The sequence below is a fragment of the Mirounga angustirostris genome, unplaced genomic scaffold (genome assembly GCF_029215605.1).
Source record: "Mirounga angustirostris isolate CCGP_5_RB_7025 unplaced genomic scaffold, mMirAng1.0.hap1 SCAF_5, whole genome shotgun sequence".
Lineage (NCBI taxonomy): Eukaryota > Metazoa > Chordata > Mammalia > Carnivora > Phocidae > Mirounga > Mirounga angustirostris.
The window spans coordinates 57,235,576-57,251,666 of NW_026991713.1; the positions used below are offsets into that span (position 1 = coordinate 57,235,576).

Here is a 16,091-nt window from a genome sequence, read left to right on the forward strand (position 1 = left end):
CTGAGTATAACACAGTGGCGGGGGATGCTGAGCCTATTAACAGGAGAGTCTTATGAGAGTGGTCCTGACCCTAATCTAGGATGTCTGCCTTGGTAGTCTTCCTAGTCCTTTAGGAGAAGCTTGACAAGAGAACATGGGGGAGTAACCCCCCTGCAGGCCTTCCCCACTAAGCATTACCCTTACTTGGAGTGGTTTGCTAAACAAGGAAAGGCAGGGAAATGGACTTCCCTAGATGAGAAGGAAGAGGGATCTCTGGGAAGGGGATGACTGTGGGATATATTTCAGATTGGGCTACTGACTTGGCACAAGAACTGAGGTGTAGGTCTCCAGATCTGAAGAAATCTGGGATTCTGACCCCCAGTTTCTTCTTAGTCTAAGAGAAGAAAAAGGTTTTTTTGTTTCTCCTAGCTGCCTAGATGGTGGGGTGTTGCATTGATTTGGGGAAGGAGGAATGGGCCAAGTGGGCAAGGCCAGGCTTTTGAGGACGCCGTCTATAGACTTGGGTCAGCTGCAGACTTCTCTGCTGCCTGCTTGCTATTCTTCTCACAACCATGTCCTCTCTCCTCCCCTTTCAGTCCTGGGCCGGGTGCTGGAGGTGACAGATCTCCCTGAGGGCATCACTCGGACCGAGGCGGACAAACTCTTCACTCAGCTTGCCATGTCTGGCGCCAAGATCCAATGGCTCAAAGATGCTCAGGGGCTGCCTGGCGGGGGCGGGGGGGACAACAGTGGGACTGCTGAGAATGGCCGCCACGCGGACCTCGCTGCCTTGTACACCATCGTGGCTGTGTTTCCCAGCCCCCTGGCTGCCCAGAATGCCTCTCTTCGCCTCAACAACTCTGTGAGTCGCTTCAAACTTCGAGTGGCCAAAAAGAACTATGACCTGAGGATCCTGGAGCGAGCCAGCTCCCAATAAACGGAGGAGGGGAAGGGACCGGCACAGTAGGGGTGGGGGCAGGGTGGAGGGGGTCGAGGGATCCTGACAGATCACAGACAGAGGCAGAAAGGAAGGTGACAGACACTGAACTGGAGCCTGAGACAGTGGGGATGAAGATGGAACAGACACACTGGCACTGGACTCCTCCTTGCTCCCCTGCCATGGGTCCCCTCATTTTCCCCTGGTTGGCCCCCCTTGCTTCCCTCTCCTTCCCATCCTCTTCTGTCATTTTTTATCTCTTCTCCCACCATGAAATTAATTTTTTTCATATTTTTTTGGTCAGGTAGAATTGGGAGGGTCCCACACTCCCCTATTCGATCTCCTTACCATCCCAAGCTCCCTTTTCATTTCTGGTCTTTATGAATATATTTATATGGACAGAATTAAGAAAAGCAAAATTGATTTCCCCTTTCTCTCACTTCCCCCATCTTGTCTCCCCAAACCCCAAAGAGTTAAAACTTGGGCCTCCCCCCACCTCCCAGAACACTTGTATATTGTTTGTTTGAGGTTCGTGCCGCAGTAACAGACAGTATTTAATTGCACATACAGATGTTTGCTGGGTATATTCACTGTAAATTTTATTTAATCTGATTTTTTGTTTGTTTGGGGGGTTACTTGGGGGGAGGTTGATTTTGTTTTTAAATATAAAAAAAAAAAAATCTGTCACTGGACGTCAGTCCCTGTTTCTCTGTTGCTGCCCTGGTATGGGTGGGGGTTGGAGGTCCTGGGTAGGTACAGTTCCACAGCTGTTGGAGGGATCTCATATAGGTTGGGATGGCTTTCCCTAGCATATGCACACATACCTTCCTAACACTATTCCCTCATCCCATTCTCCTCCTTGGACATAATATTCGGACAGGTGGCTGGGTCTCCAATGGGACCTTTATTCTGGGCTCTCCCAACTCCCAACTCCCAGTAAGTGTGGTTTCATCAAACACATCCATTCTCAACTCCAGACCTCTGAGTCCTTATTAGTAAAATAAGAGACTTGGACTAACTAGCTTACCTCTGAGGTTCCTTCCACTATGTTAATTCTGTGATACTCATTTAGGGTCCTCACGGCTGTCTGGGGAGGGGTGAGTGAGGTCCAAAACTGGGTTGAGATGGTGGCCTCATACGTGTCCAGAATCTGATCTTCTGAAAACGTTTCAGGGCTGGAGGACTTGGGCCTGTCTTTAATACAAAAGCCATTGAATGTTGCGTAGCAGAACAGAAGTGGATGTTATAATAAAAGCTACATCAGTTGAACTTGCAGTGCCAAGATGCCATATTATCCAGGCATGCTCAGCAGTCCTTGTCCTATGCAACTGAAGAAAGGTGAAAAGCAGACATTCCCTACCCCGCATGGACGGAGCTTTTCCTCACTCTGCAGCTTCTCAAAGCTAGCCCTGTTGTGCAGCCTGTCAGACCAGGGCCATTAAGAGCCATCCAGCAGCCCCTATTCAATCTCACCCACCCCTTAAAGAAAGAAAAAGAGTAGTGACAGAAATGACAAAGCAATGACCCTGGAAATCTCTTGGGTTTGGGTAGCAGTATCTCTAGCCAGGCTCCTCTGAGGCTTGTCTGACCCAACCTCCAATGTAATCCTTTACTTCTTACAGATACAAGGGATAAAGCAGCACTACATGACCACATCCAAATGGCTGTCCTCCGAGATGGGAGTGTCTTCTCTTTCAGCCATGTCACAGTCCAGAGTAGGAGAAGGCTGCATCCCTGCGAGATAAGAGAATGCCAGATACCTCACTGACCCATAAGTTCATATACCAGGGCATCAGATGAGGGAGATGGAATCAGGGAATCCAAATGATTTCGCAAGTGTGGGGCATGGCTATCTTACCTCCAAAAGTTTGCAGTCCTTGTGGGGAGACCGACATTACTTAGAGAAGATAACCCGCCCCCACCGTGTGGTAGCTATTGTCTTCTGTCCAGTGGGAACGAGACCATCTCTACCCTGACCATCAGACCCACACTCCCCCAGAGTCCCTCAGACAGAAGTCCCAGCCTGGATTTTTTCAGTAGCTCTTAGATTTCCCTTCACCCTGAGGACAAGATTTTAGAAAGGGGGTGGGGGGATGTTCCTGGGGGCACTGGAGGGAATAAAGCAGTACTATGCATGTTCTTCACTCCCTTTCAGGATGGCAGCGAGGTACCCCTCCAACTATCCATGGATAAGGATGCAATCTAGTCTGGCTGATAGGAGGCCTCTGAGAACTGAAATTCTCCTTTCTTCACCAGTTCCCGGCCCTTTCCTTCCTAAAGGTTTGAGGTAGAGGTAGATCAATGTTTAAGGGAGTAAAAACACATGGCCGCAGGAAAGACAATGGCTAAAAAATCAAAAGCTAGTTCCTAAAGTAGGTCCAGGGAAGGTAGAATTGGAGAGGTGTTTGGACCTTGGGGAAAGCTGTTTACAATTTCATCTTTACCTTCAGTCATCCAAAATCACCTAAATGAGTATGCAGCATGAACAGACACTGTCCCTTCTTGAATTTAGCTAGAACTGACCTGTACACCATAGATAAAAAACCAGGGTATAGTAGCTCTGGGGGATGGGAGGAATTAGGGTCCAGCCCAGCCCAGACCTCCCCGTGTCCAATTTCTCTGTGTCAGCTGTGTCGCTCAGCTGTCCACTTTCCTCCAGCCCTGTCATTTCAGCTCTGACACCAAGGCGAGCGACTGGGAGGCTACAAATAACGTCTGGGTAGCCGGTGTGAGTACAGAGGGTACTGGGGGGGCTTAGCCCCCAAGGAAGAGGACCAGTCTTCCCCCAGCACCACCATCAAGACCCCAGGGGCTCCCTCTTCCCTCCACAGACTGTGGACTGACTTAGGGAATCCCAAACGTAAGTTGCCTCTTCATCCTCTGCCCATTGCCAGAACTGCTCCCCGCAGATTCCCCAATCTGTAGCCTATTCAGTGTCTTCGTTCCTCTCTTGCCTGTGAGTAGTTAGGGTTTTAGGAGTGAAATTACGACTCCAGGACAAGAGCTAGGATTGGAGGGTGGGGTGGGGGTGGTGTCAAGGGAATGGAGTAGTAAGGGAAGGAAAGGCTCATCTTACTCTGAAAACTTAAAATAGCTGAGGACTGAAGCAGGCTGGGAACTAGGCCCCGGGCCCCCGGGACTCAAGAAAGGGGCTGGGGTGAACAAATGTCCCCAGCCCATCCCTCCAAGCATGCTTCTGGACACACACATTAAACCTCTTGAAGAAAGGGGATCTGGGAAGATGTGTGTCACATCTCTCTTGCCCACAGATTCCCAGGAGAAACAAACTAGGAAAATCCCTAAACCATGCAGCTTTGAGCACTGTGTTGGGGCTGGAAACTCGGGTGGCCCCGTAGGGCAGGGAAGGATGTGCATCAGTTTGAGGAACCGGTTGGGAAGTTCTTTGGTCTGTTGCGCTTTTCTCTGGGCCTCCATGGAATCTTTCTGTCGATAAGCCTGTGAAAGGATTTCTGTTTAACCAAATTTCTCCCAAAGTCTCCCATTCAAGGACCACCCTACGGTGAGGGACAGGAATTAGGACAGGGACAAGGACAGGGAAGAATGGCAGGGATTAGATTTCATAGTGGGGTCCAACCTCTTGCAGGATGACAGAAAAGGAGGTGCTGGAGTCCCCTAAGCCCTCCTTGCCAGCAAAGACTCGGCAAAGTAGGGTGAGTCTGGACCTGTGATCACCGGTGTGGGGAGCTGGGAAGCCACCGCAGCCCTTGAATGTTTGAATTGATCTCACTTGTATGTGACTCATCCATCGTCGGAATGCTAGCCAGCACCTGCAGCCCCCAATATCTCCTAATCCTGGGGTGTGCCCCTTGCCCACGCTAGAAAAATGTTTAGTTAGCTTCAGCCTTACCTGCTGTAGAGAGTATGACAGTTCTTTTAACTTTGGGTTTCCTCCCCTCCCCCATCCCCACCCTCAGCTACAGCGGCTGAAGCAGTTATTCAGGAAGGAGCCTCCGGGGACAAAGGAGATGGAGCTTCCCCCAGAGCCCCAGGCCAATGGGGAGGCAGTGGGAGCTGGGGGTGGGCCCATCTACTACATCTATGAGGAAGAGGAGGAAGAAGAGGAGGAGGAGGAGGAACCACCCCCAGAACCTCCTAAGCTTGTCAATGACAAGCCTCACAAATTCAAAGATCACTTCTTCAAGAAGCCCAAGTTCTGTGATGTCTGTGCCCGGATGATTGTGCGTGAGTCACGAAGGGAAGTGGAGAGAGTGTGATGTTGGAGGCGGGGGGTGGGGGGGGTGGGGGGTACAGGCTCAGGAGAGGAGCATTTGTATAGCAGGCAGGCTGGGGCAAGAGGTGGCTTTAAGAAAACACTATTAGAGGGGCGCCTGGGGGGCTCAGTCAGTTAAGCATCCGACTCTTGATTTCAGCTCAGGTTGCAATCTCAGGGTCTTGAGTTCGAGCCCATAGGGCTCTGTGCTCAGCAGGGAACTGCTTGTCCCTTTCCCTCTGTTCCTTCCCTGCTTGTGCACTCTCTCTCTCAAATAGATAATCTTTAAAAAATAAAAACAACACTATTAGAAACTGAGAGTATTGGGTCCTAGACAGAAAAGGGACCTGAGAGCTAGAGTAGCAGCACTGGTACAAAGGGAAGGGGAAATCAAGAACCTCACCCAAATGTTCTTCCCTCTCCCAAGTCAACAACAAATTTGGGCTCCGCTGTAAGAACTGCAAAACTAACATCCATGAACACTGTCAGTCCTATGTGGAGATGCAGAGATGCTTCGGCAAGATCGTGAGTAGGCTCTGGGAAGCGAGAAAGTAGAAGGGAGGGGACGTGTTGCCAGCACCCCCCTTCCAGTCCCTCCCAAGTCATCACTTCCATTTCCCTGCTTTTTCTTTCTCAGCCCATCTCTTACTCTAAGAAGGGGCTGCACTCATGGGAGAGATGGGGTTCTGGGCCATACCTTGCTGTCTCTAATGCTTTCTCCCATCCCATCCTACAGCCCCCTGGTTTCCATCGGGCCTATAGCTCCCCACTCTACAGCAACCAGCAGTACGCTTGTGTCAAAGATCTCTGTAAGTGCTCCATGTGGGACCCAAGGGAAAGGGCAAGCCTAGAGATGGGTCCAGCACCACCTCTAGATTTGGAAGCTAAATTCTGAAACAAAGATTCTGTTTCCCATGGTTCTCTCTAAACCTAATATTTTAGCCAATTTGAATACAGAGTCAATATTCCTGTTTTAATAGCTGAGGGAGATAAGATTTAGCAAGGGCTCTATATGTCTAACAGGAGACCGAGACAAGACTGAAACCTTCATCTGCCTAGCTTCAAAATCTGGGCTCTTCCTCTGTAAAACTATTTCTAAGCAAGAACAAGGATTCTTGACTGTCCTCCTCCTTGTTACAGAGTAATACTAGTCTCAGGGCTAGACCAAGAGCTGTGGGCTTCCTGGGCAGATTCATAATTCAGCAACCCTTACAAATTCGTTGACAATTTACTCAACGCTTATTTGGAGGAGAGGCTGAACTTTATGAGGAGCATGGGTGGAAAAAGGAAGAACCCACTGGTGGCAGCACCCCAGCTTGCACATGCCACTCAGTGGAACAAAAAAACCAGCAGTTAAAGGACCACTCTCCCTAGAAGGAGAATAGTGATTGTGAGCATCCCCCAACTCCCAAGCAACTTAGTAGCAAGGTTGTCTTTCCAACATCATAAAATGCTCTGCCTGGAAGCAGTGCTGGTATTTTTCTCCATCACATTACATTTCCAGTGATGTTTTTAGAGCTCTTTATAGATTGATGACCTGGATAGGCCCAGCTGACCCTACCCTAATTACACACACACACACACACACACACACACATGCGCGCACGTATCCATCTACTCGACCCCACCTCTCCCTTACTTAGGTCTCTCTTTCCTCCAGCTCTTTCTCTGCTTCCCCAGTAATGGCTTCTTTCTTCTTCCCATTCCCACTAGCTGCTGCCAATCACAATGATCCTGTGTTTGAAACCCTGCGCACTGGGGTGATCATGGCAAACAAGGAACGGAAGAAGGGCCAGGCAGATAAGAAAAATGTGAGCACCATATTTTCCTCCTGAGGTCCCTCCGAGAAATTCCATTGAGCAGTGGGTCCTGTCTCCTCTCTGGAAAACTGATAGAAGCTAGGGATTCTCTTCCCCTAAAATCGCACATAACCCAACAGACACATTTTTGCATGCAATATTAGAGGGCCTCAGGTTGAGAACTCCCGCCATAGCATGTATTTTCTTCAGAAACTCCCTTCTGGAATTGTCAGATTAAGTACCATACCCCACTGAGGTCTGGGTCCCAGGCCCCCGGCATTGCTGGACAACAGAGGCAAGAGCCATACTTTTGGATTTGGGGAAGCAAACCTATCATGCCAAGTAATCAGAATTCTAGAGCCATGAAGGGTCCATGCATATCATCTAGTCTAACTCATTTATCCTATAGATGAGGAAACTGAGGCCCCAGACTAGCGGCCAAAAGCAACTTCATTTCTTTTTGAAATAGAGTTACTAGATTGGTAATGCCATAGACTTGCATTCAGTTTGGCAAAGAATTTGTTAGCATATCCTTACATCTTTCTGGACCACCAGGATGGACTGATATGATTAACAGTTAGATGGAGTCCTAAAATTGGATGAATGACTGTGCCCAAAGGATCCAGGTCCTGTAGGGAGTGTCTAGCTCGAGGGAGATTTCTGATACCTTATAACATGATTTGGTCCTCGGTCCTCACCTATGGAGATTTTTCTCACGGATGCAAATGAAAATATAAATGGTATTATCCCTTAAGTTTGTGGTAAACCTAGGAAGGAAAACTTATACACTGAACAGTATATTCAGATATCTTATGGACTAGAAGAAAAGCCCAAAACCAATAATTTGAAATTTTGTAAGGAAAAATGTACATGTCTGTTCTTGGATCAAAAATATCAACCATACAAAAACAGAACTAGGGATTGGCCTCAGAGTAGTTGATATGGAGGTTGGGTACAAATTAAGAGATTTCTGTAGAATGAACTATGATTTACAAGGCCATAGCCATGGGATTTGACTGCTTCCAGAAAGGCAAGCACACTCAGGTTCTATTCTCTTAAGGGAATTATAAAAACTGTGCTGCCCATTTTTCTCTTACACACTAGAGTATTTTTAAGAACAGATGTAGTAAAAATCCTGGAATCGGCATCATGGGGAAGGGAGTGATTTAAAGGGATTAATTAAGGAAGAAAAGACAGGAGGGACTTACCAGCTATCCTCAGATCTTTAAGGGGACTATGTTTGTTCTATATTGCTCCAGAGGCCAATTCAGGACCAATTACTGAAAGTTACAGGGAGACCGAATAGGTTTAATTTAGGGAATTGCCCTCAAATGGCATGGGCTTACTTTGTAAGGTAGTGAGTTTCTTGTCATTAGCTACATTCAAGCACAAATGTGGATGGTCCACCTGCCAGGGTGTTTTACAGGAAGCTCAGGCATTAGGCTGGTGGTTGAACTAGGTATTTCCTCCAAGGCTTCTTCCAAACCTGAGATCCTATTATTCTGTAGTTGGCTGGCCTGGCTGGAGAGCCAGGGCAAGTGTGGGTTCCCAGGAGAGCATCTTCCTAACTCTGGTACCCCCTCCAGCCTCTAGCAGCCATGATGGAAGAAGAGCCAGAGTCTGCCAGACCAGAGGAAGGCAAACCCCAGGATGGTGAGTGTCACCCACCTCCATCCCTAGAGAGGGAGTAGGGTCAGGGACTCTGCTGTGGTACAGGGGATGGAGGGCCAAAGGGCATGCCAGGTTTGGAGATCAAAGAGGCTCTGCAACAGAAGAGTAAAAGAATGAGGGCTACCCTCCAGAAGCTAGAGACAACTTGTCGGTGTTTCCCATCCCAGGAAACCCTGAAGGGAATAAGAAGGCTGAAAAGAAGACACCTGATGACAAAGTGAGACTCCTTTCTCCCTGCAGGGACCCCAGTCCTCTCCCCAACCCAGGTCTGACACCACTCATGGCCTCAGCAGAAGCTCACACTTACTCCATGACTTCCCATCACCCTTAACCTGCCTTCTCCACCACCTCACACACATGTGCGTGAGCATGCATGCACGCAACAGAATCCTCTTAGTTCAGGGACCTGGAAGAGAGCTGTAATGTAGTATGTCTGGAGAATGCCCCTGCCTTGGACTCCTGCCCCTCAATGTGGGACAGAGGAGTCCGAGACTCATCACCTCCTTTCACCCCCAGCACAAGCAGCCTGGCTTCCAGCAGTCTCATTACTTTGTGGCTCTGTATCGGTTCAAAGCCCTGGAGAAGGACGATCTGGATTTCCCGTGAGAGGCCTTAGGACTGGGATGGGGGTGTACCGGGAGTGGAGAGGGGAGAGCCTGGCTCCCTATGGGAAAGGAAAAGGGGGCACTCATGGCTTGGAGCCTGTTGGGGCTGGACCTGGGCCAGATAGGTAAGTAAGCCCCCTAAATCTCAGAGGCCTCTCCCTTCCTCTCCCAGGCCTGGAGAGAAGATCACAGTCATTGATGACTCCAATGAGGAGTGGTGGCGGGTAAGAGAAATGGCTGAGGCTAGGGTGGGACATCATTTGACTTTAGAATCAGACTGAGACTGATTCTCCCTACCATCTCCTCCAGGGGAAAATAGGGGAGAAGGTTGGATTTTTCCCTCCAAACTTCATCATTCGGGTCCGGTCTGGAGAGCGTGTGCATCGTGTGACCAGATCCTTCGTGGGAAACCGTGAAATAGGGCAGATCACTCTCAAGAAGGACCAGGTAGGGGTGCCTGGGTGGCACAGTGGGTTCAGCAACCGCCTCTAGGTTTCTCAGCTCGTGATCTCAGGGTGGGAAGATTGAGCCCTGTGTGGACTCTGTGCTTAGGGTGGAGTCACCTGAGATTCTTTCTCTCTCTCCCTCTGCCCTTCCTGCTTGTGTTCTCTTTCTCTAAAATAAATAAATAAAATCTTTAAAATATATAAAATAAATATAGATAGATAGATAGATAGATAGATAGATAGATAGATAGATAGATAGATAGATAGATAAAGGACCAGGTAGCTCTGGCGCCCCAATCCAACCCCAGGCCCCAGGGTTCCTTGGCAAACCATACTCCTTGCAGATCTTAACTCATTAATGGGGCTAGGATAGACCTCCATGAATCCGGGCTCCCCTGCTCTCCTCTTCTACCTTTTCCCTTAATCCCTCTCCTATCTAAACCTTTAATCCTTCATTCAGATCGTGGTCCAGAAAGGAGATGAAGCCGGCGGCTACGTCAAGGTCTACACCGGCCGCAAGGTGGGGCTGTTCCCCACCGACTTCCTGGAGGAGATTTAGGCGTGCAGGAGCCTGCTGACGGGAGATACCCATGCCCCATTCTGGGCAGGCCCAGTGGAGGTTGGGGAGGAAAGGGGCGAAAGCAACTATGCTGGATGGGGGAGGGGTGGGAAAGCCCGGCGCAGCATGGCGGGGCTTCCAGGAAGGGACTGGTTCCCGCCCCCCTCCCCCGGCCTCGGGCCTTGGATACCCGCTAGGCAGAGCAGCCTCACCTGCAACTCCTCAGGCCCCTCCCGCGCGAGCTGGAAAAAGAACGCGTCCCCACTAGGAGGCGCCCCGGGGGTGTGGGAGGCGAACTGTCGAACGCTGCGAATGTATTAAAGTTTTGAAAAAAGTTAGAAAAGTTTGTTCTTTAACTAGGGGCCGAGTAGAGGGAAGCGGTGGAGAATCCTCCCCAGCTATGTCACCTCACCAGCATCAGGTAACCCGACATCCACCTGGGCTGAGGCCGGTGGGAGGTGAGGAGACAGGTGCGTCCGCCAGGCGAGGCCTCTGTTGTCAGTGAAGAAAGGGGAGCCTGACTGCAGTCAGGCCCCCGCGCCCCGGCGTCTAGAAGGACCTGGCACCAGAGTAGGTCCCCCTAGCTCTTGGCGATTTAGCCGCGAGCAGCCCCCCTTACATTTCGGAACCTGGCTCAGTGCCGAGCTAGGCCGCCAGGGGGCGATGCAAGATCTCGGTTGGAGAGCGAGGGACGGGGCGGGGGGAAGGGGGGGCGGAAGGATAGAACCTGAGACACCGTGCCGGAGACCCTGGGCCTGGGAGGGGGTGAGGTGCGTGCCGTCTCCATGGCAACACTTCCTCAAGTCCTCTGGGAACCAGCGAGCGAGGCCGGGGGGCCTAACCCCTCCCGCACGGCCCCCGCCCCAGCCCTTTGCGACAGGTACCGAGTGAGAGGGCGCTGGGCAGACAGCAAACCGGCTCACGCGGAGAACCCCCTGCGGCGCGCCGTATGCAAATGTTATTGTTTGCATATGCAAATATGCAAATGTGCCGGCCCTGGTCACGGTGGCAGGTGGCGGGGTGCGGGAAGGTGTGGGGAAGGGAGCTGAAGGATAGGAGGAGTTTGGGGACCTGGGAGCGGACCAGTGAGAGGCAGCCTGGGGTGGTCCCTGGAGTAGGGCAGGCCGAGGGTCTGGAGCTTGATGGCGGATGGGGGAGGGTCAGCCCCGCCAGTCAGGAGATCCTCTTCTGCCCGTTGTCTGCCAGGCCTGAGGTTGGCACCGCCTAGCAAGGTTGGCAGCGGGAGCCCGGGCACCATCTGCTGCTGATGGGGGGAGGGCAGAGGCTCAGCTGGGCTGGGGAAGAGAAGGGCCCGGGACGGACGCGCCCCCCTTCCTTCCAGAAGGCTGAAGTGTGGAGGGGGTAGGAAAGCACACAGGAAAACCCAATGCGGAACCGGGTTCGGTTTCCTGTTCCCTTTGCCCTTGACTGTCCCGGACGCCTGGGGGCGGTGGCGGGGTCATAAAGGAAGCCTCAGGCGGCCCCCCTGTAATCACGCTTGGGCTGGAATAGGAGCCGATCACAAGCAGTCCCCCTCCACCACCACACACAAATCCAGCCTTTTGCCCCCATCCCTCCTCGGAATACGCCTACTAAGAAAGGCGTGGTGGGGGGGCGGTCGGAGGCCCGGTGCGGGGATGCTAGGACTCGGGTCGCATCTCTTCATCAAGAGATCTGAGGGACTCCAAACCAGAGCCCCTGAGATCCTCGAGAGGGCCCCCCCACAATGCAAAAGCAAAACCAATTTACTGGCTCATTGGGCGGCGATGCTGGTGTGGGGGTGCTGAGAAGTAGAGAGAGCTGCTGTTCTCCCCCCTCTACACTCGGGGGGCACCCCCTCCCCCCCGCCTCGCGGAGCCGGCAGCTGTCCCTAATTAGAGCGGCGGTTTAATTGGATTTATCAGCAGTTAATAGGAAATTAAGCGAAGGGCCCGAGAGAGGGAGGGCGGGAGGAGCGGGGAGGCCGGCTGTGCCGAGCTGGAAGGACCGGTGCTTGGGGTGCCTGGGATGGGGACACGGGCCCAGTATCGCGATTGAACCCCATGATCAGCGCCCTCCCCCCAATACTTGCCCGCGGGTTGAGCCCAGGCCTGCCAGCGGAGAGCAGGACTCATGAAGGAGGCAGGAGCGTCAGCGCCCCTGTATGAGCCCCCAACGCCCCTCACTCCCACAAACGGCCGCCTAGGTGATGGATGATGTTGCCACACGCAGCAAAGGTCATAAGTCTGAGCCAAGGAACGGACTGAATTGAAAACAGACTGGAGGAGGAGCCAGGTTACCCAGTCCAGGACACAACCTGCACCCTACCCCTCTGCAGTGCCCACTCCGCTCTTAGCAAAGAAAGTACCCCTTACAAGTGGGAAGATTGGACAGCACGGGGGAATGAGGGAGAATCCAGAGTGACTGTCCCTTCCACACCTGCCTCATGACTGTGTGGGCAATCCTGGCAGTCCCTATGCAGCCACCAATGTCCCTCTGTGGCTCCGCACCCCTCCCCACGTGCTGGGGTTGGGACCAGCTGGCTTGGCTGTTGTCAGAGTGGCCCAGGGTCTGCACCACCCACCCTGGGGGCCAAGGAAGGAAGCTAGCAGGCAGTCAAGCAGGGGAGCGGGGTCCACAGCCCCAGGCACCTCCTGTCACTAAGACCTCATTATGTGGCTAGGCTGACAAGGCCTGCTTCTAGAACCCCAGCAACCTCTCTGCCACACTCCACCACCGGAGAGCGCAGACAGCAGCTCCTGCATGTGTGTGGGTGCAAACCTCTGAATGTGTGGGGGTTGGTGGGGCGGTCCCTCTGTGTCCCTGGAGATTATGGGTGTCTGTGCCTCTGGTGTGTGTTTGTGTGCGCCTGTGCCCCAAGTGTGTGAAGTGTGTATATCAGAGCACCAGGTGTTAGTGTAAGTTGGTATGTGTGCCCCGGTGTGTGTCTGTGCCCTTACGTATGTATTGGTCGGACTTGTCCCCATTCTGCCCCCCCACCTCTATGATTTTTGTCTGGCTTAGTCCCTGAGGGTCTAGGTGTGCATACGTGCTTTGGCGTGTCTATGTGTCTGTACAATCTTCACGCCTGGGTGTGCCCCGAGTGTGGGCATTTCCGCATGTCTCTGCCTGCAGGACTGTGTACGTGTGAGAATCACGAAGAGCCGCCGGTGAGTGTGTGTTGCTCTGGCGTCTCTGCCTGCAGGTGGGTGTATCTCCGTGACAGTGCGGGGGCGTGTGCCCGGGTGTGAGTCGCGCGACAGCGTGTATCCGAATGACAGTGTGACGCACGCGCGCTCGTGTGTGCGTGCGTGTGTGTGTGTGAGCGCGCGCGCGCGCGCGCGCGCGCGAGCGCCTGGGTGAGTCTCCCGCACCCGCCCCTTCTCCCTATTTCTATTCCTCTCTCCTCTCCGGGCGGGCTTGGCTCCGCCGTCCGCATCATCTCCATCCATTATTGAAGAAACAGCCGCGTCCGGTCCAATCACATCAACACCCCCCGCCCCCCTCCGTTCAGCTCGCCCCGCAGCCCCTCTGGGTGCTGGGGAGTGGGGAGCCGCGGCGCGGCGGGGGCGCCGGGCGGGAGCAGGCTCCTGACCCCGTGCCCCGACCCGGGCCAGGCCCCGGGACGCCGGGGTCCCCGGCGGAGAGTGCTTTGCATAAACAGATGGCGCGGGCGTCTTTGTCTCGCTCGTTCGCTCGCCCCGCGGCTCCCAGCTCCGCGGCTGTCTGGCTGATGCAATCATGATCATCTCTCGGAGCCTCGGGACCCGGCGCCCTTAATAGCTGCAGAGGGGGTCAGGGGCTCCGGGGCTCCCGAGCAGATGCTGGGCACTGTGTCTTCCCTCCCGGGCGCCCCCTCCACGCCCCACGGCTGCAGAGGGAAGACGGAGTCCGCGCCGAGGTGATGGGCATGTGGAGGTGACCGGGAAGTGGACCCGGGGCAGTGCCCTGAGGTGTCCCCAGGCTGGTCTTGTCGGACTGCTGCAGCCCCCCAGGGGCAGCAAGCTGGGGAATAGGAATAGAACTGAGGGATGGGAGGGGGGAGAACGAGATAAAGACAGAGACAGGCATCTGTAAAGAGAGACACAGAGGGTAGAGAGATGTAGAGGGAAGGAGAGACAAACACAGAGAGACACAGAAACAGATGCAGAGGGACAAAGCCTGGTAGAGAGGGCGGCAGAGGGAGAGACAGACAGACACGGCCAGAATGATAAGGAACAGAGAGACACAGACAGACACAGAGACAGACACAGAGAGACCGAGGTAGACAGACAGGGCCGGAAGAAGAAAGAAGGGCAGCCAGAGACTGGGGCAGGCAGGGGCAGAGGGCAGTCTTAGGGTAGAGACCCAGCCCCGGGAGAGGGACCAGCCTGCACCTGTGGTGCCTCCCACAGCTGGCGAGGTGGCAGATCTCTCGTCCCCTCTCCGCGCTTGCCCCCGGCCCCACCTCAAACCAGAAGAAGGGAAGCTGCGGGACCCAGTGCCTTGGCGGCGGGAGTGGCAGGAACGGCAGGCGGGGCTTGGACCGACGCTCCAGGCACTGACTTAACCTGCCCAAAACTGTGGGGCGCAGAGCCTGCACGACCCGACAGGGGGCGCCCGAGGCATCTCCCCTAAGAGCTTGGGAGCAGCTCAACCTCCAGGGGGCGCCCGCGCCCACAACCCCGGCAGCCAGCTCGCTCCGCCCAACCCAGCTGCTTTTGACTAGCGGCGCCGCCAGCGCGCGGATTAGTGTCCCGGTGCGATTTAGCGTTTGGAATCTGGTCCCCACGGGACCCCCGCACGCCCCAGGCCACGCCTGATCCGCAGCTAATGACTTCTGCCGTCCGTCACGCGGCTCGGTCAGCGTGGCCTGAGTCTTTCTGATGGGAAAGTACGGGAAGGTGGGGAGAGATGGGATCCGGAACTCACCGAGTCCTGCGTCCCAGCTCGGCCCCAGAGATCACGATCCAGAGATGGGTGAGGGCTTAGAAGTAGGATCGCAGACAAGGGCTTAGGGACTGGCACCAGGCACGGGTGCAGGGTCAAGGAGCACTGGAGAGGCCAGAGCAGAAGCAATAACGTAATAAAGCGCTTGGAAAGTGGGGGCGGAGGCCCAGGGCAGGAGGAACAGCCGCGGCTCTAGGAAAGGAGCGGCGCGGAGAGTTCGGAAAGCGCTAGACCCTGGTCACCAAAAGTCACAAGAAATGGTACAAGAGCCGGGGCGAGGGCCCAAGAAGCCAAGGGGGCGCGGCACGGGGGCCAGACGTCCCTGCCTGCGTCCTGGCACCCCAGCTGTGCCATGCAGAGCCAGATGTGCAGCCCAGATGTGCAGCCCCTGGAGCTCGAGCTCCGGGATTGATTTTTAGTCCCGGAGACTGGAGGGCTGGGGGACACGAGGGCCAGGACATTCCGCTCCCCGGCCCGGTCCTGGAGGTGCGAGCGCTCAGGGAGGGACGGGCTCTGCGCTGCTCCAGGTTCTGACATCCCGTCAGTCCCCCTCCTCCGCGCCCCCCGCCCCAAACGCATCGCTGCGAGTCTCTGTCTCTTTGTTCTCGCTGTGTCTCTGACACTTTATCTCATTATCCGCTGGAGGGAGGCGGAGAGCCTGGGACCCCGCAGCCTAATTACAGCCGCGCTTGTCAGCGCAGGGGGCGGGGGAGGTATCAGCGCCGGGAAAGAGGGGGTGGGGAGGCCAGGAAGGGTAGCTTCCTTCCCTCTACACCTCCCCCCCTCAGGTCCAGTGGTGGGTGCACAACTCACCCCTGTCCCTGCCACCACAGGGCTCTGGACCGGAGGAGTGGGGGAGCTCTGCCGGATTCGCGGGCGGGGTGGGAGGGAGGAGGATGGGAGGGCGGAAGTTAGCATGGCGGTGGGGAGAGGTGGTTAGAGTAGGCTGGGTCCCT

At 54.2% G+C, this 16,091-nt stretch overlaps 1 protein-coding gene across 31 annotated transcripts in view; it reads left to right on the top strand.

Annotated features, from left to right (window-relative positions):
• The window catches only part of LOC123843600 (SH3 and cysteine-rich domain-containing protein 3), a 167,671-nt gene extending 157,101 nt beyond the window's left edge, over nt 1–10,570 (top strand). For 23 of the 31 annotated variants that reach the window (XM_064591036.1, XM_064591037.1, XM_064591039.1 and 20 more), the window contains 11 exons: nt 576–841; nt 4,852–5,119; nt 5,575–5,672; nt 5,884–5,956; nt 6,861–6,958; nt 8,533–8,599; nt 8,785–8,834; nt 9,134–9,219; nt 9,395–9,446; nt 9,532–9,669; nt 10,129–10,570. In XM_064591036.1, coding sequence (XP_064447106.1) covers nt 576–841; nt 4,852–5,119; nt 5,575–5,672; nt 5,884–5,956; nt 6,861–6,958; nt 8,533–8,599; nt 8,785–8,834; nt 9,134–9,219; nt 9,395–9,446; nt 9,532–9,669; nt 10,129–10,227 — 1,295 coding nt within the window. In that variant the 3' untranslated portion in view covers nt 10,228–10,570. Of the gene's footprint in view, nt 1–575; nt 1,609–3,575; nt 3,777–4,520; nt 4,588–4,851; nt 5,120–5,574; nt 5,673–5,883; nt 5,957–6,860; nt 6,959–8,532; nt 8,600–8,784; nt 8,835–9,133; nt 9,220–9,394; nt 9,447–9,531; nt 9,670–10,128 lie in introns of those variants that run through there. The other 8 variants (XM_054506995.1, XM_054506996.1, XM_054506994.1 and 5 more) reach the window with 6 other exon arrangements.
• The last annotated feature ends 5,521 nt before the right edge of the window (nt 10,571–16,091 follow it).